This window comes from Chelon labrosus, assembly GCF_963514085.1.
Source record: "Chelon labrosus genome assembly, chromosome: 6".
NCBI lineage: Eukaryota > Metazoa > Chordata > Actinopteri > Mugiliformes > Mugilidae > Chelon > Chelon labrosus.
The window spans coordinates 7,395,724-7,418,551 of NC_140342.1; the positions used below are offsets into that span (position 1 = coordinate 7,395,724).

Genomic DNA, 22,828 nt, shown 5'->3' on the forward strand with positions numbered 1-22,828 from the left:
TATCTGTGATAAATGCTATGTAATGAAGTGGATTTTCAGCATGGCATGCTTTAAAATACACTAATTCAAGCCAAGACGCTACGGTGTGTATGATAGTTACTGGAAATAGCACTAGTACGGGTCTGTGAATGTGAACAATCCACGCACCGTTCTACAGCGTACAGTCATAAGAAGGGTTTTATTCTGCTTCATCCACATCCACATGATTGGTATCATGTTTGTCTATCTGTTTCTTTGGCAAAAAAGTCTCCCTGACTGTTGCTAATAATATTTCCCTGGTGTACATTACAGTTAATTGAAGTGCAGCAGCTGTCAGAATAATTACATGCTGATGTTTGCGACTTGGCAGGGAAGGATTACGCTCAGCCGCAAGCTCTGGAGAGTTTCCTTTTTTTTTTTCCCCCTTCTTCTTCTTCGTCCCAAAGTTGTTTCAGCCAAATGCCAACAGAAAAGCTGGCTCTGGGACAGATGGAGAGAGAGAAAGACACAGAGAGAAAGAGAGATGGATTCTGCCTAATTAGATACACACTAAGGAGCGCTGTGGAAAACTTTAGCAATCACACGGCTTGTTTACACATGGAAAAATATTTAAAATATGACAGAAATTAGTTGCTTAAGGTGTTGTTATATCTTACATGCAGTTAACGTGCTATTAATGCTATTTCATTTTTCAATCTAAATATTGCTACATCTGAATAAAACGCCGCGGTTCAAATCCAGCCTGTTAAGTTGCCGCAGCTCCTCCGCGCTTTTGCCGGCAAGGTGCAGACCCACTCTGCGGGGACCCACTGGACCTCTGCCTCCTGGATCTTCTGGAGGTCGGTCTTCAGCTCTCTGAACGCTGCGGCGACGTCTCCGTTGACGATCACCCTGTCAAACATGTGACCGTACTGGCTTTCCATGGTTCCGGCCAGGTCGATCATGTCCTCGAAATCTTCCTCCTGTGGAGCAAGAACGCAGCGTTGGGTCTTGTTTGAGGAAAATTGGATTATATAGAAGGATATTTTATAGTTGTTAGCCTTCATGGACTATTAATTTTTCTCCTGCTGTTGATTTAATGCTAACAATGTATCTAAGGCCTTGCCATATGGCGACTAAAACATCCCTGAAGAGGCTGCTTTATGATAATCTGCAAACACAAGAGGATACGGAACTATGACTGACTGTGCGTAACACATTGTTACATGCTGAGAGAAGGATAAGCTTAAATCACAGCCCTCTAACATATGCCTGAACTGTCTGTGGGCTGTGGTGCTTGGCAACGGGCAGACTACCAACCAAACATGCTGCAGCACAGGTGCGTGACCTCGTGGGTTTAATAAGGGGAACCTGGGCGAGAGAGGTCAAAGAGTGAATGTGAAGCCAGATGGACATCATGAAAGTGACTCAGCGTGGGTTTTTTTTTTTTTCTTTGTCCCACCAAAAACATCTGTACAATCAAACAAGCATTCTCTGCTCTTGTTTTGAGGGGAACACAAACCCAACTAAACAATCTGAAATGAGAACCATTCTCTCTTTCGTCACACAAGATGTAACCTCTCATCTTCTGGGTACAATGTGTTTACCCAAATGTTAAGAAGCCACCCACCAAGCAGCTTTGTAACCCCCCCCCTCTCTGCCTCTTAAATGTCTCTTAAATTCAAACCACAAGGATCGTCCATATGCACAGCAAGGTGTGTGCATGAGTGACCTCAGTGTGTGAATGCCCGTGGGGTTGGGCGTTTGACCTCACGCCGCCCTGCATGTTACAAGACAACGGAACAAGCACCTGACTTCTTCACACGTGCACCAGGTGGAATGTGTTTCGTGCGCTAATGTTTTTCTTCTTCTTACTGAAAAGATCCTGACTGGGTTGGCTTCCTCGTCATCGCAGACAAACTTAGCCCTCCGCCTGGTGAGGCGCAGCTCCTCGATGCGAGGGGGCTTCACAAACACCACGTACGGTTTGAATTCCGACGTGTACACATGCTTTATTTTCTGTAGTAGTGACAGAAACACAAAGAGGAGGAGGTTAGATCAAGGCCAAGGGAGTTGTGGCGTGTGCACATGCTTCATTCCCGAGTTGGGAAGTCATTTTTCCAACAGTGTGTTCAAGTGCTTCAAAGTCCACATGGGGAAACAACATGAATAGAACAAACAAAATGCATTGTATATTTTTTTTTTTTATGTCATTAGGTGTTTTGAGTATATGTGTGACCACCATGAGCATAGGCTTTTAGGTTAAAGTTTTTCTGTTACTCCAACATCATGTGAATGTACTATCATAGAACAATAAGTTGTATGAACTATGAAGAGAAGATGACGATGATGTAATCCCTTCTTTTCAGGTTTGGACTGTCCTCATGGACCACCATTGACCTGGACCAGTGTAGTGTGTGTGTAGTAAGTGCATGCTTCCTCCCATCAGCACAGAGTCGTTTATCCAGACGGTGGAAGCATCTTTTTTGACAGCTAATGCTTACACTGGGGTGCACATCCAGGAGGCACACCTTGCCCTCAGCCATCACTCTGTGCACAGAGTCCAGACTCGTTCCATAGTAGTGACCTCTATAACTCCCATATTCAATAAACCTGGACACGGAAAGCAACAAGAGCAGAAACAGACAGATAAACCAGTTAGTCAGAAACCAGGAAATAAAAGAGAGAGGGTTTTTTAAAACCACAGGAACACCTGCTTATATAGTACCTATTATTCAGAATGTGCTCTTCAAACATGTGAACGGATACGAAATGATAATCCACCCCTTCGCTTTCCTGCCTTCTCTTCTCACGTGTGGTGTCTGAAAGACAAGAGGACGGAGATGAGGAACGTGTTCGTGTGCAGGAGGTGGAGGTGACAGCCGTGAAACCTGAAGATGTCTGCCTTACACGGTACGGTGACGCCATAGCGGTCGGGGTCGGAGATCAGCAGCCTCCTCTTCAGTTCATTAACGCCAACGCCGCTGGGCCCTCGAGGCAGAGATCAAAACACAGTGTTGGGTTTTCATTCCCAATATCGCGGCGTACTAATGTTTTCCCCAAGACAAGCCCAACATCAAATGACACATGTGTCTTTGTCATCAGAGAAAGAGCAGGGGAGCGAGAGAAAGTCAGACAGACAGAGCTCTGATTTCACTCTGATTTCATTCAGTTCTCCCACCAGCCCCTGTCTGCATCTCTTTATCGAACGTTTAATGCTCTTATACCCTCTGGAAAATCCATAGCATCAGACCTTAATGTGACATCTGTGAAGCCGCACAGTATCAGTGTCATTACAGTGTAGGATGCACAGGATCAAGCGCACACACCCAAGCATACACACACACACATACTGTAGCATCTGGGATTTTCTTCTGGTCCAGGTTTCTGCAGCTCCGGATTGCATCAGCCTCTAATGGAGCGGCGTCTGAAAGTAGGATTCCTGACATACCTGCCTTTTCCATCACTGGGCTGCATGAGCTCAATACATTACAAAAGATCAGGTTTATGGACCCTCCACTCTTACACTGCTGATGTGTTTCGCAGCTGCTTCACTGAACCGGAGAGGAGCATCATCGGGCTCTTTCTGGATACTTTCTTCTGACCTTTTTATTCCCGAGAGTTACACGATCTGCTGCGCTCAAAGTGGCTGGCAATCACTTTCATCAACTTTCCTGGGGCATAATGGTCTATTGTTTCATTCAGAGTGCGTACGCAAACAGAGAGGATACGTTTCCAACCTGGTCAAACGTTATCCAGCTGGTTCTGGTTTAGTGATCCAGGTTTTGGTTTTCCTGTCTATAACTTTCGTTGCCAATGAGCTATATATTCTTAATGATGACCTCCGGTCGATGAAGAGCCTTCACTGCAGACAGTAAAATGTAAGCCAGAGTCAGGGTAAGATCCAACTCAATTAAAGAGAACTATATCTAATTCCAAGCTGTCTTAACTGTTCCAGTTTGAAGATGGAGCATTTGGCTGACACTGGGAGGGATTCTATTCACAATCCGCTCATCTCCTTCCCTCCATTCATTCATCATTTATCTCTATCTGGTTTTGTTTTGATTCTCGCCTTTCTGCCTTCCCCGTTCAACTTTATTTTCCTCTTCTTCCGCCTCTCCTCTCCTGTCTCCTGTTTCTCAGTCACAGATGACCTACGGGCGTATCGTAATATGACATTAAAAAGACCTTCAGCGTGGCTCAGTGTGAAATGCCCCAGGGAGAGATAATGCTCAAAAATACATAGAGCAGGCCTGCAGGATTGGCAGGGAAGTGAATCTGGGGTGGGCCACTAGGTAACTCAAGAGAACACAATATATTCTGACTTGGAGCTTTCTGACAGTGTTTACGTGTTTCTGATGGGAAAGGATTGTTCCTGCACTCGAGAGTGGGAACATAAATCTTCATCAGTGTATTTCTTTTTCTTTTGATCAACAACAGCTTCAAAAAATAGTGTCCTTTAGTGGATTGGATGACGGTATTTTGAATTTTTGTGTGGCTAAAAAAAAAAGCAGATGGATAATATAAAACAGAATGCAACTGACCATGGAACAACCCAACTTTGTGAATAGAAATGTTATTATTTACTGTTAGGCATACAGTATATCAGCACGGGAAGCTGTTTTACAAGGTTCTCTAAAAACACAAGATGGGAAGCAGCTTGTTTCTTTATGCGGCTGTATTGTAGCTCTTACATACCAACCAGTACTACGAGACGGTGTCTGTCCTCAGGGTCCCTGTGGTATGGGACCACCTCGCTGTAGGTAGTTGGGTGAATTGCGCCATGTAGCCCGGCACTCCATCTCCTTGACCGAGCAGCCTCTCTGGCCGAGCTGCTCTTTCTGCCGAGTCGGAAACTCCTTCTTAAACCAGCTGGGGAAGAGACACAGGGGCCTTAGGCCTTCAGGTTGTATTACAGAAAACATAGTATCACGATATATGACATAAAACTTGTATTTAATTAATTTTAGTGGATTATAGATTCTAGTAAACACATTAAAGCATGTGGTGAATGTGTTAGAAAACAAACTACTAATTTAATCCAGCAGACACAGAGCAACATTAGCATTGAGTCACGTTTTGTTGGCTGTCCTTAGTCAGCAACAATCCTTAAAGGAAATACTTTGTTCTTTAGCTTCAATGCTCCGCTAAATTCACCAGCTTAGAGCTAACAGTCTGTCTTCCCTTTGATATTGGATAGCCGGTATCATACAAAAGATTTTACAAGCTTTATGGCTGATACTGCTGGAAAACAGGCTCATGAGGGAAGTGAGTGTGATCCAAAACAGCAAATCTGGGATTTGTTAAACCAAAACATAACGCTTAAAAGAGCTAAAAATGCTTTCTAGAGCTAGGTGGAACTGCAGTCTGGTGTTAGTAGGCCATGCCTTCTTCACCACAAGGGATCAATTTAACGCTGCACATACTGTAGTCATTAGACCAACTGTTAATATCAATATATTTCTCCCTGCAACTTCAAGAACTATCATTCATGTTGTATTGATTAAAAACAAGCTGGACTGGAGGGTTGCACTGATGGTATTCACATCCATGGACACCACAGTTAATTGCAGATCAGTTGAGCTGGGATATAATACATCATTAATGAGGAAAATATTCACTTTTTTTTTTTAAAATACAGATTTCAAGGGACAAATTCACTGGCATGCATCATTTTACTTCAAGAGATTAAAGATGGCTACATTCTGTATATGTTGCCATTTACATTTTACTATAAAATAAAATCTGCTTTTAATGTGTCATTACTGGACAGACAGAATGTGTCTTGCTACAGAAATTGTAAATATTTCAGTGCTTTTTTATTGTTCTTTTATTTAATTCTGTTTTATTTTGACCATGTTTTGCTTACCTTCACACATCAAGACTTGATTTGAAGACTTATAGACAGCCCAAACAACTATTTTTAAACTTTTTTTGGTGCATCCCATGGGCATTGTTGTGATTGATTGAAAGAGGAAACACTAGAACTCAACAAGCGTTTTACTTAGTGACAGAAATAAAAACAAAGGCAGACTGCAAGAGTACCCCATTTAAGAAACCGTCAGCTCCGCCACCCAAACTCTGCTGTCAAGAGGCATCCCCAACAACACACATCTCAGCGTGGAGACAACAGCTCAGTCTGTCACGCATCGCTGGTATCCTGTCTGACATCCAGCTTCTGCCATGCGACTGTGGTCTGGCCTGGCTTGCCGGGCGCACTCTCTGTCATGATGTTAACTGCTACTAAGTGATGGTGCCAGGCTTTCTTTGACGTCAGCCGCAATTTCACTTTATAAGCATATCTATCCATTTCCTCTCTGGGCTTCATTCTGAGAAACAGGCCGCTATAGAAGGAGATTTCCAACGTTTGTTTGCGTAGGATTCAGACTCATGAGTTCCCTTAAAAATGTGAATGGGTAATGTGTACGATATGAAAGCAGCGTAACAGAGTGAAAGAGAAATCTTTTCTTCCTAGAAGTGAATCGGTTCTGGAGGAAAACATCTTATAAATATTGTCTGGCTGTGAAATTTTATGACTGGAAATGCTCTAAGCTGTAAATTTTTTAGAAATACTACATGATAAAGTATTTGTGCTTTACTGGGCAGCATGAAGTAAGGCTGAAAGCTGAGTTAAGACAGAGGAGAGGCCTAACACTCAACATGTCACAAGCTCAGCCTGAGTCCTTCATGTTAAAATGATGGGATATGAGTCTTATTATGGAGTGCAAATGAGTGGAAACTGACTCTGAGTATGAAGCATTGCAGTCCTCCATAAATTCCCTAAGACCATTTAGGGAACCTAAGTGGTAGTGAATGATTCACATTCACAGAAATAGTTTGTCATACAACAAAACTGATACCACTATCATATCTATACATTAACTTCCTTGTGAAACAACTGGGTGGCATCCTTCATGTTTAATGGGACTTATTGATTCCATGACAACAATCTCTAGAAATGTAAATAAAGTTTTGGCCTAGCCACTACAAGATTAGTGCTACTTTAACCCACAAGCTAAAGGTGGGCTAGCATGATACATATCCACAGTACCTCTGGATATGCTGTATATTCTAACTATGTGCTTTTTAGCAAGTAGCTAGAAAGTCAAATATTGACTTATTTGTCAAGTTACAAGGGATATTCAAATAACTGAGAGATGGAGGATTACAAAATATGAAGCTAGAGGTGGTTAGCTTAACATGAAAAACTGGGATCAGGAGATACAGCTATCCTAGTTTTGATAGGGAAAAAAAAGAAAAAAAAAGGTAACATATAACTCTCTATATCTATAATTATGCTCTTGTGTTTTACATATTTAATGCAAACTAAATTTTATTTAAAAATACAGCTAGCTGGACTGCGCAGTCTTAAGGCTTTCAGTCTTTCAGGTTTCTTTGCTAAGCTAAGTTAACTGTTAACAGACAGGTACTGATCTGCTTGTCTAGAGTGTGAATGTGAGTGTGAGTGAGTGAATGTGAGTGAATGTGAATGCTAGTATACATGTGGTATGTTTTGGTTTTTTTTTTATCCTTTCTTTTTAGTTCTCTTTTCACTTTAAGAGAAGGCACTTTAAATTTCGTTGTACTTGTGCAATGACAAATAAAGATATTCTATTCTAGTTCTCCACCAAAAAAACGAGTCAAAGTACTTCCAAGAATAAATTTGTCATGATATTGCGTTTTGGCATCCATTTTTAATGTCTTTTTGTTTTTATTTGAAATTTTCTCTTTTATTTTGTTACAGGTTTTCACTTTGCGCTTAGCTTAATTTTCCTGTCTTTGTCCTTTCTCACCCCTGTGATTTCACACACCTGTCTTGCCTTGTGTCTTTTGTCTGCATGCTCCTCCTTTCATTAGTCTCACCTGTCCCTCATTACGCTATCACCCTGTGTGTGTATATATAGTTCTGTCTGTGCATTTGTCTCTTGTCAGGTTGTCTGATCACACTCTCTATACTTATTGTCCTTACCTGTTGTACCTGTGGTTTTTCCATGTGTGTTCCCTCACTCTGTGTGTTTTGACCTCTTGGTTTTTGGGTTATTTGGATAACCCTGCCTCACTCACTCATTAATCTCATTAATCGGTTTCATTATATCTAAACCTTAGTACATTTGCGTCCTCCCTCCTTGCTATACCTTGACAGTATTTGTATATAATACAGTATATATTAATTTAAACCACACACAAGTCCCTTTCATAAAGAGGATATGCTCTAATGCCACTCAGAAGAGCCCCTCATTGTGCCTCCTTTGCTTGTTTGACACACCAAAGTACCAGTGCATAGTGTGACATGTCTAACCCTGGTGGCTTTCCCATCGACACTAACATTGATTTGGCTCTGTGACTATATCCACTGCCAGCTTACAGGCCCATCAACAGTGTTCCCATTCCAACTATGTGCCTTTAGCTCTAAATGGCGAGGCAGGTCCAGTTTAAAATCACTGAGGGACGTGCCTGGATTTTACACATGCATTTACGCATAATACCCCACCACATCCGGCCCTGTCTAACTCTCCTTCTGATTACACTACATGCAGTCATTTGGTTTTGCAACATCAATAACAGTTTAGATGCCAAAAAACAGAGCCGCGTCCTCAGGTGGAACTGGCCCGAGATAAGTTGGAATGCATATTATTAAATGCACATGATGGTTAAAACGGATATAATGCAACATCTGTAATTACCTTGCCTTGTGCAGATGTGAGCAGCCTTTTTGCAATCAGTTGTGAGTACATGTCCCTATATGCACGTCATGTCAAATCCATGGGATCAAGACAAATGGGATAAATAGGACAGCTGAAACCACAGTCCATCCCCCTAAATCTCTAAAGCACCAAACTGCACCATCATATGAACAGTACTCTAAATACAACCAGGGTCTAGTTGCTGGCTTTTCTTCATCTGTTAATTCAGATATGAAATTTGAATGGGACAGGTCAAACATCTCACCAATGTGGATCCCAGTTATAGCTCCGTAGTCTATGTCCTCTGTGACTGGAAAAAAAAAAGAAGAAGAGAAATGGGGAAAGAGTGAGGAAATAACGGATAAAAACCACAAAGGGATGACATGTGTTGCTCTGAAATTTACTGCTCAAAGTATTAGCATATGTTCTGACCCTGATGTCCTAATATTTTGCTTTGAAATTCTAATAATAGTTTTATTTAGAAATTATAGCTACCATTTGGAAACATTAATTACCATTTCTTACAAAGTGAATGCAAACAAAAAAAAAGCCCACTTTAGGAGGCCAGGCCAGTTTTTTGATTCCTTAAATCAACTTGGTTACAAAAGAACAGTTTGCAGAATCATCTCCTCTCCTCATGGAAATATGGAGCAGGGGGAACTACATGGCTATTATGTTTGGACAGCTCAACTCTTTAAATCTTTTATAACCTCAAACCAAAACCTTAAATATACCTGACCATTAAATTATGTCAATTATGCTAAAGGTAAGATTCCAAAAGCCAATGCAGTCTGGCAGTACCTTCCCCCTCAGCTGTGGAGCATGTGGAGAGAAAAAACAAAAAGAGAAGTTAGCCAAATGGGAGGAGTAACTGAGCTCACCCATGACCCTGACCTTCACATTGACCCTCAGGCATGCCCTCTCACCTTTCGACTTAGCACTAAAGGAGGTCTAATATGTTTATTGGAAAGTGTTTTATGCTTTTCAGGTGTGGGTGCTTTTACGAACAGTGGTGGCTCGTCACCTGGTGGCTTGACTCGGCGAGGCTTGAACAGAGCTTTGGGTCGCTGTAGTGCAACTCTTCTGCAGAAAGCCAAATAAAACGAGGCAGAATCAAAACAGGATTTAGCTGGAAAGTCACACAGACGGTTGGTATCAAAGTGACTTAGTAAAGGAACACCTTTCATGCAGCTGCTTCGAGGGGATGAGCCCGGCCCGACTGTGGCCCTCTCCGAGGTGACACGCCTGCCACCAGGTGTCGTCTTCCATGCTGACAATCTGGAGGATGTCGCCCTTTTTAAAAGTTACCGCCGCGTCCTTGCACGGGATGGTGGGATCCTCGACGGGATCATAGTCAAACAGAGCCCGTACAAACAGCTGAGGAATGAAATCCATATAGCCTTCAAACAGACAAACTAGTGACAGAGGAAAATACACATTGGTTTGTGTTTATTTATTCGTGTTTTTCTTTTTCCACCGAGGCTTCGTGAACTTCTCTATCCTGGCAGTGGATCTACGTTCTTTTTTTTCTGGTGTTACTTCACATGTGTTGGTGTCATTTTTCTGAGAAATTACCACAATCGCTGAATATAATTCATCATAATTCATTGCAAATGCTCCCTGCTCTAACAGTTTCCAGCTCTTACATCTAGTCCTACTATGTGGTGGCCTGAAGCTCTCTCTAAACAAAAAAAAATTGTGGAACAAAATGTCCACATAAGGTACTTAGATTCATTGTTAATGTTAAATTGAGTTTATACAACTCAAACGCTGTAAATTGTAATAAAATGAGTCATTGTCTTACCCTTGACTGTCTGATCTGAAGTTACTTCTAAAGAACCACTCTCTGTTAGTGACAGCGCTGTGGCAAAACCACAAAATCGAACTAAACACACAAGATACCGCTGATTGCATGTGGCTGGCGGCTTTCCCCGGGCAGCCGCATTGCATGTGAATGTCAAAAAACACAAAAGCATGTGGAAAATGTGTGACACTTAATATTTACTTCACCTTGTTCTTATTTGATGACATTTCCTCTCTGGAGGATGCAGGGATGATTTTGAATTTAAGCTCTCCCTGAGAGCGAGCCTGCACAGAAACAGTGACATTAGAGAAATTGTTTGATATTCTGCCACATACGCTTCATTGCACGATACGTTTCTTGTGGAGAGTTGGATCAGACAACCTACACTGCTTTCATGCTTGCAGCTAGCCTAGCGTGGAAATGGTGAGCAGCTAGCCTGATACACATTTGTTAAGCATGTACAAAACACAAATGCGTATATAAAATGTTTATAAAATGTTTCCAGTTGTAAGCTAAGCTAAGCTAAGCTAAAATAAGCTAAGCTAGGTCTGGCTGGTCTTCCAGCACGGCCAGTCCAGACGACAGATAATAGATATTGATATTTGGGCCAAGGCTACTATTCAGTGCACTGGTCATTGTTCACAGTCTGACTAAAAACTCGAGACACGAGATTGAAATTGGAATACAAAGACGACACATTCGATCAGACGCCATTCTAGAGTCTATTGGGGCTCCATAGGCAAACATTTCCACACTGGACCTGGTCACGGACAACAGAGCTGGACCCACCACTCTGCTTGTTGAAGAGAACAAACTAAATAATGTGTTGCAAGTGGAAGTTATTTTATTAAGCTAGACTAGCAGAATTCAATTGTCTATTAATTATTTATCACTATTATTTATCACTGTCTTGCTTTCTTTCCTCCTCTTCCTCTTACTTTCTTTCTTTTATCACTCCTAGAACGATAACTTCTCAATCTGCCATGCTTTCCAACTTTCGTGTTTGCATGTTGACAAGCTGCACTTCAGTTATGAGGTTAAAACCACTACGCCAGCTTAGTTTATTGTACTTGCCTGACAAATGCTATGTGCTTTCCACGTGGACTGTTTACCCACACGCACGCAAAAGCTGCTCAAGCGTGACTGGTTAATACTACTTGGACTACAAACAAACCAGAATGCTTGCGGTATCAAAATCTTGTGACTTGCCCACAGATACATATGCATCTGTTCCTAGAGATAAGCTAAGCTAAACTGCCTCCTGTCTCTACTGCTTTGAAGGATGAGGCTGAATATTCTGTATTTTTTTTTTAAACAACAAATATACAAACTGAACACACCGAGTAATTGCCTACAGAGCTAACTTCTCATCTAGCTCATTCATGTCTGTCCTGAAAACCTTAATCCGTGCTCCGATGCCATCAGTGATCTACACGGTTTCAATGGGCAACATGTTCCTACATCACCATGAGCATGGTACTACAGTTTATTGTGACCGGTGTACAAATACACGTTGCTGCTGCTGCTGCTAGTCGGTGGCACACTAAAAGTGGAACAATCCACAGAAGGAAATGGTCCTAAACACTTGTGGTATTCAGCCCTGACTGAGTAGCAGTTATTAAAAACCACAGAGGCTTTCCTTGTTCTCCCCGTGCCTGTGTGGGATTTTCTCCTTCCAGAGAATCCAGAGACATATTAGGTTAAGTGTTGATTCTAAACTGGCCACAGTTGTGCATTAGAGTGTGAATGGTTGTTTGCGTCTCTGTCCTGACCTTGTGATGGACGGGGGACTGAATGCCCGCTGAGACAGGCTCCATTAGCTTTATTAGCTTATCCTTTAAGACAAGGGGAGAAACATTTTGGAACAAGAGAGATCATAAAACTCAGCATATGTTCAGTCGGGAAGACTTTCCTTACTCATCCACAACCCTCTCTGCTCTAATTAGCTGACTGTGGGAGTTTCCGGTTTAACCCCTCAAATTTTGTCACTATCTCAATCAGCTGTTTCTCCCCCGCTCTTTTCAGGTGTCATTTCACTGCTGCAACCTTCCTCCTCCCTGTTCACTTCGATTTCTTCACATCCAGGAGCTCCAGGTTTATCCCCTCACCACCACCCGTGTCTGGACCCAGGTTTTTTACCTTCTGCCCTTCAAAATGTTTGACGTCTCTATTGGGTCTAATCGCCAATAGCTTTCATATTTTTCCGTTGTGCATGTTATTAAATAAAGTCTTCAGTGTTCACTCTCCTTTCTGAGCTGAAGAAAACTTTATGGCAACAGAACAGTGAGACTAACCAGCAGAGGAAGGATTTCCTTCGGCTTCCTGTGCTTCAGTGAGACTCCATTCAGCTCTTTCAGCTCGTCTCCTTCATGGATCAGGCCTTCAAAGAATCAGAAATACATATGGAAATCACATGCATTTGCTTGCACCATCACAATTTTCCTGTAACTTATGCGACAGAAGTAAGCATGCTTCAACCGATCTTACCACTTTTATCAGCCGCCCCTCCTCTCATGATTCTTGCCACAACAATAGCCCCAGTGGATTTATCCTTCTTAATTGTTGCCCCCTTTGGGATGGTGAGTCGTGGATGAATGGATGACAGACAAAGACACAAGCAGATTTAGAGAGGCGAAAGAGTTCAAACTATAGGTACAGAAAATAACATGTTGGTTTTATCACAGCTCAGACAAGCTTCATATTCAGAGTCCCTTCCAGTGAGGGTTATTTGTATCAAGACGGGACCATTTAGCCGGCTGCCTTCATGTAACACACAGAGAGCTGTAAAAGGTTATCCAAATCAGCATTATTTTCAACAGATGTTACTGATGTGGAGCAAATCGCGATGGAAAGAGCATCTTGTATAGCTGAGCACAATCAGCTCATGCTGGGGTGTAACCCTGTTGTCTGGAAAACGGCAACATGCTGGATCGATCAGAGAGACCATGTCAGAGAAAGGTCAGTCCCCCTTCCAATCTAGTTTTGGGATCAATACAAAAGTATGTTCTCCATTATTGGTTTAAAGTGCTTTTTGGAGGCGCAACCACGAACACACAAGCACACACACGCACACTGCGAAAACGCCCATTAAGAATATTATTATCCTATTAACCCTTAAAAAGATTAAACACATCCTTGCCATGGGGGTTATGTTTCTGGCACAGTTTATGTTTTAGTTACAAGGATATATTAAAAACTTGCCAACAGATTTCATAGCTCTAAAGTAAGGCCACAAGCTGAATTTTAAAAAGGAATTTTATCTTATACTTTTAGGGTATTTTGAACATTTCTGCTATTTACTAATTAACTACTGGGCCTATTTGAACGGATGGGAAAAATCTGGCGCATGTACACCATTGCCATCAATCACTGCGTGTATTTTATGGACAAGACGAACTAAAGACGTTCTCTAAATCGTTAAAGTAACAAATTTAGTGGAGTTGCGGTGTTGGCGTAGGACAGCACTCTTTTGTAGTTTTACGGGTTTCCTGTCCATTTTCACTTGATCCAGGAAATATTCAGAAATAAGTGACAATGGTTTGGAACAAGGTGGGATGAGGCAGATCGTTCCGGTAGCACTGGGACAAGATTAAAGACCTTAAAACCATTTGATCTAAATCAGAAAAAGAAGAGGAATCACAATATATTCAAATGTACTGAGCTGCTGTAAAGACTCTGTTAAGAGACATATTTTTGTTGTGACGCACACACACACACACACAGCAGATGCATGTATTGTAGAAACAAAGATCTGGAAGAAAATTTGCAGTTGAAGAAAGATCCAGGTTGCTTCAGGAAACTTTGTTAAGGTTTCCTCTCATGTTTCCCGTCAAAGGCTTTCATCTTTGCTACACTTTGGCATGCATGGAAGTAGCAGTCACGCCATTCAAACATGACATAAATTCATTCCTCTGGAAAATTCGGTCTTTTGGATGTTTTCATTGATTTGAACTGCCTGCGTATGTCAGTTACTGTGGATGGACACATCGCACATTTTTAAGTTGCCCTGTTACATGGTTGTCTCGAATTGGTAGAAAGAACTAGAAACAGACAGGCATGTAGCCTAGACATAGAGTGGATTAAAACAATATTTGTTTCTGGCAGCTTAAGAATTTATGAAACATGCTCCATTCACTTTTCCATTGAGAGCTAAATGGAAAATTTGACATAACTCGTATGTGTACCTATAGCTCCTGTGATATTTTGACCTTTTGAAAAGCAGATACTGACCAGTGGCTCTTTGGTTTTGACCAAACTGACAATTTTGACTGAATCCTCCTCCTCCTCCAGGGCATCATCAGGTATGGGTGGCAAAGCAGGCTCAAAGTCTCTCTGAGCAACAGCGTCGTGGACAAACAGGAGACTCTGTAAAAGAAATACAGCGGAGATCGCAATCTGCACTCAGTTAGGTCCCTTTGAACGGTAGGATCTCAAGAATCCTAAAACTAAACAAAACCTGCACTGAAAAAAATACATGTCTGAAAGTGTCTCAGGACAGCATCAACTCAGTTTATAATGGAAACGACTGTGTGGACCATCGAGCTGCTGCCACATTCAGCACTGTGGATAAAATCGGGTGTAATTACTGCAGAACTGCACGTTTAATGGAGTTCTTTTGAGATGGAAACAATGTAGAAACACTGTCGCCACTATCACCTGTGCAGGTAACTAATAGGGTTACATTAAAGACAGTTTAATGCAAAGTGAGAAATGGCAGATAGAAAATAACAATGCTTTGAATTTAACTGAAGGTGGCTTTAGGTGAGGCTGTGCAAAAATGGACGGCCTCCCTGCACTCAGCACAGTGACTAATTCCAAAAGCAGCACTTTCTTCACAGTCACAAAACTTCACTGCCAATATGCCGCATTGGATTTAGTCTGGAATGCAGTACCAGCCTGTGGGCCACCTGAGAGCAACCCCCCACACCAGTAACACTAAGTCTGCCTGTCTGCCAGTCCCCTGGCTCAGCTCAAACATCACACATGCCTTAGTGTGACTCCCTTTCCACCGCAGGACTGTGAATCGATCTATGACTCACTATCAATTCCCAGACAGTCCATTTAAGTTCATTTTTCTGTCAACTTTGGCAGTGTCAAAGCCCCAGTTTTGTTTGCAGAATAACAATATTCATAAATATTAATACCTCATTGTGAGTCTGCACAGAGTTCATTTCCAACAACAAAAAAAGGGAGTTTACTGTAATAAGAAAGAACACATCTGCACATCAACTTAATTTTAACAATCAGCCAATCCATCTGTCAGTTAGTCTACTTGTTATCCATGTGTCCATCGACAGTTGTGCTGCTCAGAAGCTGCCAGCGCGTGAGCAATGTGTCTCTGGCCACTTTCAGAGGCAGGTTTTCAAAAAAACAAACATTCATTTAAGAATATTATAGCCGGTGTCTCTCATAAGTATGTGTGAGCTCCTGCGCTGCAGCCAAGAACAAACAGGTCATTAGAACTGTTTAAACAAACCTGTTAGTTGTCTGCTGGCTCCGGCTCCTCATTAAGAGAAAACACGACGTATGCAGTTCACTGGAAAACTGTGTGTGTGTACGTGAGTTTGAGTAGCTTGGGCCCGTACACGAGTGCTCACTAATAAACATAACTCGGGAGTAGATTAGCTTTGATGCCAGTGTGGTTAATAGATGTCAGCACCTCTCGGCTCGCAGAGTGATGAGGTGAAATCAACTTAAATGAAATTTACAGTTGGATTAATTTGTCATTTTGCGTGAGTCATGTAAGAGTGGATTATAGGAAACAAAAAGCTGTGAGCCTTTTGAGGTGGGTGTGTGAGTTTAGGTCTCCTGAACAGTTTCAGAGTAGCTCAGATGATGCATGACCGAGAGGAAATGAGTCTCTAAAATTACAGTTGTAATGTCAACTAGGTGAAGAAAAAATGGACTGAAGATGTAATGCCATTTAGAAGTAGGTTTATTTTAGTGGCAACAATCCTTTCATATTGGTGAACTGGGGCTGAAAATAGAAGGAACATCATTGTTTGTGTAAATTGCACCAGATTTGATTAAATGGTAAAAAAGTGTTTCACAATGTAGGGCATGTTTGTGTATGCAGCAATGTTACAGAGAAAAAGTCACACAATATAATAATTCGCTCTTTTGCCAAGTATTAAATAAGACTGAAAACACTCCAGTATCTATTTTCTAATAACATATTTCTGATATTTCATTTATAACGACTCGTGAACTCTGACCTCTCAGAAATTTTCAGTTACAAGTTTGTGAATACCACACGACAGGACTGCTCACATGAACACAGCAAACACAACAACAGCTGAAGGCAGCAAAAAACAAACCCTTGCTATAGTTGCGTGTATATAGAACAGATATGAGAATATTTCTAGTCTAAAACATTGCACTAATGTGAACTAAATATGGAGGGAAACAAGCCTGGTTTGTCCAGAGGTGAGAGTCATTAACCTTTGTTGTAGCATTTAGGTTATTTGCTGCTATTAAATGGCATAGCTTAGGAACAGGGGTGGACTAGCACTATTGCCAGATCGGCCCAGTTGAGCGGACAAAGTCTGAGTTACTTCCAGATCATTTTGGTGATTTTTATAATTAATATATAATGTTGATTTCAAATAAAACTTAAGGGCTTTGTTGCTGTATGATGTCTTCTCTTCTTGGGGGCTATACTAGCATAAGCAGTCTGGGTGGTTAAAGTACTAAACACAACATCCATCTACTATTTGGGCAGTTTGTTTGCATTTTGGCATTTTTTTGAACAGCTTTTGGACACCATCAGTTGTATCTGGCAACAGTGTGGACTAGTGTGGACTCTTACCTGCCCGGTGAATGCAAAACTACGGCTTGCTGTCAGTTAAATAGCATATAAACATAATGGAAAAATAGGGAAACAGCTAGCCTGGTACAGAAGTGTGTAAAAAGAGCTGTGGGTTTGTGTGTTTTTTTGTTTTGTTTTGTTTTTTATTATTATTAAACATAGGCAAAACAGCTTCTGTGACTTGTGAACATTTATTCTATTTGTGGTCTTTTTTTAGTCCTAACTCCTGGACTAGACATGACTTTGATGTCTGTTAAATACAAAGCTACAGCTAGCAGCATGGTTAATTAGCATGGAGTACAGACTGTAAAAACAGCTAGCCCAGCATGTTCCAAAGGTTTTTTTTTTTTTTTTTTTAAACTGCCTTCTGACTAAATGTGCCACCCGTACAGCTCCATTGTCTTGTTTAAATTTGTGTAAAACAAAGACAAGTTGTGGTTGTTGTGGTTTTGTTTTGTTTTACTTTTGGAGCCAAGCTAGCTGTTACCTAAATAAAGTGTCTCTCCCTTGCTGTAGTTTTCTCATATGTAAATAACTTCTTCACAGTCTGTTTGGTAGTTTAATTGTTGATAAGGCAAAGCGCTAAGTATACTGAACTTCTTTTCATATCTTATCCCAATACAAGGAGCCTCCCAATAAGCTAGGCTAGTTGTTCCTCTCTGTTTCTAGTCTTTATGCAAAGTTAAGCTACAATGCTGCTGGTCTCAGCTATCCTCTCTGCTGACTATTGGCAGGAAAGCAAAATATTGAACAATTTCTTATAAGTGGGTTTGTTTTTTGTCCTTTTTCCTATAGTAAAAAAAATGATGTAATTCGACTGAAACGATTTAGCTAGGGAAACTTTGATACTGATGACTGTGAAATACTATTCACCTTAAAGTGGGGTTTGGAAAAAAGGGCAAACAGCTCTTGGACTTCATCTCTCCAGCCCTGGTATATCAGCTCTTGTGCCAACTGGAGGAAGAGGAAAAAAGAGACAGAGAGGCAGGACGTATTTTGTTATAATTTGTAGTTTACATTTATATCATAGCCTGAGTGAGGTTTGTTCTAGGCTAGCCAAGAAAGACAGAGAAACAAGCAGAGATACAAAAAGGGTCAGTGAAATTCAACTTATAACTGCAGTGACACATTGTCAGATTTATCATTGCTTCTTACACTTACATTGACCTACACGTTCATATAGCCCTGTTCACCTCAGTGGGAATTTTTGATGTCCATGTACTTGTTTTGTTTTTTGCGTCTCTAGCCACTGTCGGAAAAAAAAACTCCCGAATGTCCAAGGCTAGACGACAGCTGCGGGGACAGTGAAAATACAGCAGCCTTGACTGTCAGCAGCGAGTGGGGAGGCTGCGAGTGACTGTGTGCAGTCACCCGTTTTGTCAAGCATATTACTGTAATGATTCTACAGCTTCAAGATGTCGAGGCACACTCCAGAGACACAATGCATGAAGGTCATTAGTTTCCACTGTGAGCAAACAGAAGCCTCTCTGAGGGGAAGCAGAACCACAGTTTGGCCCTTCCAGTAGGTCTCTGTGATTTAAGCCAGGCGGAGGGTGGCTGTCGAATTGAATCCAAGGCAAAGGGACTGAAGGGAAGGAGATTTGAGATGAGTGCGGGGCAGAAGATGGGTACATAGAGATTATGAAAACATGGTAGGAATTACTGTGTGTAGGGTGTACGAAGAAGATAAAGGAAAGTGAATACAGAGAAAGATGAACAGGAAAAGGGGAAAGACGAACATTGTGGAAGGAAAGTATGGCTTGGGGTGCAGAGATGAACAGATGGAAGTAAGTGGAAAGTGTAAGAAAGAACATCCCTTTCACAAGGGGGAAAATCAAGGAATGAAAGTGAGAGATAATTATAAATGGAACAAATTAACCAGAGGAATGAATAAAAACAACAGAAAGAAAGGTTGGCAACAGGAATGAAGAGGACTGGTATATAACATACACCACTATATGAAGAGAACAGAGACAGTTTGTGCCATCTCGGGTCAAAGTCAAAGTGGGAGTGCTCTGTCACTTCATCTTAAATCTGAAATTAATTGTGCTCCTCTAACTCGAAACGTTAGACTACACAGAAAATGATTCTAGCAGCCCATTGCTCGGCATCATCCTTAGTGACCTAACTCCTGGCACGAAGCTGAGAAACGATATCTGCTTTAAAACAGCCTTTCAAAGGATTATATCCGAGGCGAAGGAACCTTTGAGATAACATTTCGTAATTCAGCACACATAAGAAGGAATGCACGTTCCACTCGTGCTTCTGTGTGACAGGAGAGCCATATGAGAAAATAATTTTAACAGTGAAAAAAAGAAATCTCCTGTGTTTCTTCTGCTCTTAAACTGTCATCCTCATCAGTGTGTCTATCTGCAAAAGATGTTTGGGGAGAGTCACTTACATCTGAGGCCAGCCTTGCTGCGTGTTCCTGGATGGGGACAGGGCTTCGCTTCTCAAACCGCTTCAGCCGCTCATGGATCTGTCAAGTTGGGAAAGTATCATAATGAAGGATTTGTCTGCAGTAAAAAAGTCAATCACTGCGACTTCAGATGTTACGACTTACCAAACTACTTCTACTCAAGCTGCAACTGCTATTACTAGTAACAGCGTGAATAAAAGGGAGAAAAATAAACAGGAAATAGCTTTTGTAATGATAAAAGTAAGTGAAGTAATTTTAATTTAAATAAATGTTCTTTTTATTAGGACTATGTGAGGAAACACAATGATGACTGACAAAAGTATATGAAAGTCCTTGATTGTTACAATTTTATGAAATGGGTGTCTGTGGAGACATTGCACACAAAATCACAAGCCAGAGAGAATAGGCGGAGCTAGAGAGGGTAGGCGGAGCTAGAGAGGGTAGGGGGAGCTGACACAACAGACTCCTCAACTCTATGTCCCTATTGATGTGCTGTTTTTTCCTCTGCTAAAGTCGCAATTAAGTGTTACCATGGTTGAACAAACACAGATGTGTGTCATACTGTTATGAAGTAGTGGCCTTGCTGTCAATTGCCAAATGACTGACAACCTCACCTATGCAACACAGTTTGGATCCCTGGAACAATACTTAAAAACCCACCTGGAGTTACCACTTACTGCCATAGGCGCTGCAAAAGACCTTCAAGATTGCAGCTTTAAGTACATTTACTCAAGCGAGCACATTTAAAGCAAGTGCTGTAATTAATTTATACTCCAGTTACTACACAAACTGAATCAGATTTTTTTCATTTTTTATTTTTTAAAGTTTAATGCATTGTTGTAGATTAAACTACCCAACACACTATACAATGAGGTAAAGTATTAAAAATTTGCTCCATCTTGACTAATGGTAACATTGAAGTGTCCCAGTGATAATAATTATTAAGCATTATTATTATAATGTATAATAGTTGAACCCTTTCAGGGGTGTAGTGGTCAGCACTGACACTGACACCTTTTCAGCTAATAGGGTTCAAACCCATTGGCCTTTCTGTGTGGAGTTTGTATGTTCTCCCTCTGCCAGCGTGGGTTTTCTCCAGGTGCTTTGGCTTCCTCACACAGTCCAAAGGCATGCTTGTTAGGTTAATTGATTCTAAATGGCTGAAATAAGCTCCAGCAACCCTTTCGAGGACAAGCGCGGTTACAGAAAATGAATGAATGAATGAATTTTGACTTATTTTTGTACTTTTACTAAATTGTTTGCAAAACCTAAATATTTAATCCACTTCTTTATTTGAAATTCCTCCAACGTGCAAGTTAAGAAATTTCTTTAAAAAAAGATAATGTAACCTCAATTAATGGATGCATACAATCACAGTTCATTGTACCACTTCACCTTAAAGAGGAGGTGAAGCTTCTTCTCCATCAACATACTGTGGAGGAACCTGTAGTCCTCCTCTCTGTCAGCGTGAGACTCTGTTCCAGACATCACTGATGAGAGCAGCCTGCACACGCCTGGAGAATGAAGGGCAGGATATGCCTGAGCACATACTGTACACAAATATAGTCACAACAGTGACCACTCTGCCTGTATCTGTGCTTAATTTACAAGCTGTTTTTAAGGGTGCTTATGGTGTGTGGTAAAGAACCCAAAAGAGAAAGATCAAAGGTTATATTTTAAAATGATAAAAAATAAACTCCCACATGGAACTGTACTATTACAGTGCTCATTGTGTAGCATTGATTTTGTAGGTATTTCAGTCGAAAAATATGTGCTCAGGTTGCTTACATATTTATTATCATTTACATTCATAATCTCCATCTCTTGGACATACCTCTGTGCTCATTTCGACTCAGCATCCTCCTCTCTCTGAGAAAAGAACAAAAAAATAATAATGACACCCATGTAGAGTCAAATTAGTTATTTGAGTTTTATTTTGTTTTCATGAGTGAAGGGGGGATAGGCTGCAAAGCATGAGATAGAATGGAAAAAAAAAGGGGGAAATCTGTTTTTTACATGCACATGATGGCTCTTCTGAGATATTACTGCCCCCTATTGCTGCTATGAAATATTTCTATTGTAAGGTTTCTGCTGCACCACAAAGTCATATCGATCATTAAATCAATAAGTGGTTATGATGTATTATAAAACATCCACAGTTCTTTCTCTTTACCTCATTAAATGTTAACGTGGTGCATGTTCTGCAGTAAGTTATTTCACTTCACACAAATAAGCAAAAGATGAAGACATTTTAAAAAACTATTTTTTTAAAATATTATTGACAGATCATCTCAGCGAGGATTTGCTTCAAAATATTCGCTCTAGGCTGATGAGAGAATTTACAGTTTGAACTTTTCAGCATGTACAATGTTGAGGCTTCAGATTTAATTATATAAACATTAAAAGGCAGACTAAAAACATTATGGATGACGATGATCAAGTATGCACTATTTTTTCAGTTCCAACATTGTTTGAAGAAGAAAAAAATCATCACTAAGGAAAACAACACCAAACTACACTCACCAGAGACTGCGTCCATTCCATCAGGACCAGTTCAGACAGGCCACGTCGCTTAATATCCAAGTACAAGCTTCATTTGAACAACCCCCTTGTAGTGAGAGGTTGTGTAGCGTTCGACTGGCCAGATTGTAAAAAGAGATTGTCTCTTATTCGGTCAATATGTGTCAGGTCTGACCTAAATCAAGCCAGAGGGCAATCAATACGGCAATCGCAGCATAGAGATTGCAGAGCGTGGGGCGTAATGCTGACCTATAACACTTAACTTTCCACATATGACTGGTGACAAACAATCACACAGATTGTTTTTAAAAATTCTTTCTTCTCAATAGACCCTCTACTCTTCAGTGAACGAACACATATGGGTGCAGTTTATTGTGAAAGATAGATGTACCTCAGCAGATTAGATAGTGGGTGGCTACTGTTCAGTCAGCTGATGCAGATAAGGAGTACTAATGGTAGTTGTGGGGAGCAATGGGGAGGTGCAGATATGAGAAACCTCTATACCGAGATAACATCATGGCTGAACGAGGCTCATATTAGACTCTTGTGACCTCTTCATGCAAAGTGTAAATGTACAAAGGGAACAGGGCAGACTAGGCCGTAGGTGTGTCCCAGAAAATTGTCAACCAACGAAG

The 22,828-nt window shown here is 41.0% G+C and overlaps 1 protein-coding gene across 1 annotated transcript; it reads right to left on the reverse strand.

Annotated features, from left to right (window-relative positions):
* Window positions 1–710: 710 nt before the first annotated feature.
* LOC311489435 (MAGUK p55 subfamily member 7-like) lies at window positions 711–21,532 on the reverse strand (the record flags this gene model as incomplete). Its single annotated transcript, XM_084546508.1, has 17 exons — window positions 711–941; window positions 1,834–1,977; window positions 2,463–2,571; window positions 2,687–2,780; window positions 2,869–2,949; window positions 4,657–4,830; window positions 8,908–8,952; window positions 9,667–9,725; window positions 9,823–10,019; window positions 10,653–10,730; window positions 12,741–12,826; window positions 12,934–13,015; window positions 14,677–14,811; window positions 18,128–18,208; window positions 19,656–19,733; window positions 21,069–21,187; window positions 21,508–21,532. 17 exons carry the CDS (start codon window positions 21,530–21,532, stop codon window positions 711–713), a joined length of 1,818 nt encoding a protein of 605 aa, XP_084402634.1.
* Between the last annotated feature and the right edge of the window lie 1,296 nt (window positions 21,533–22,828).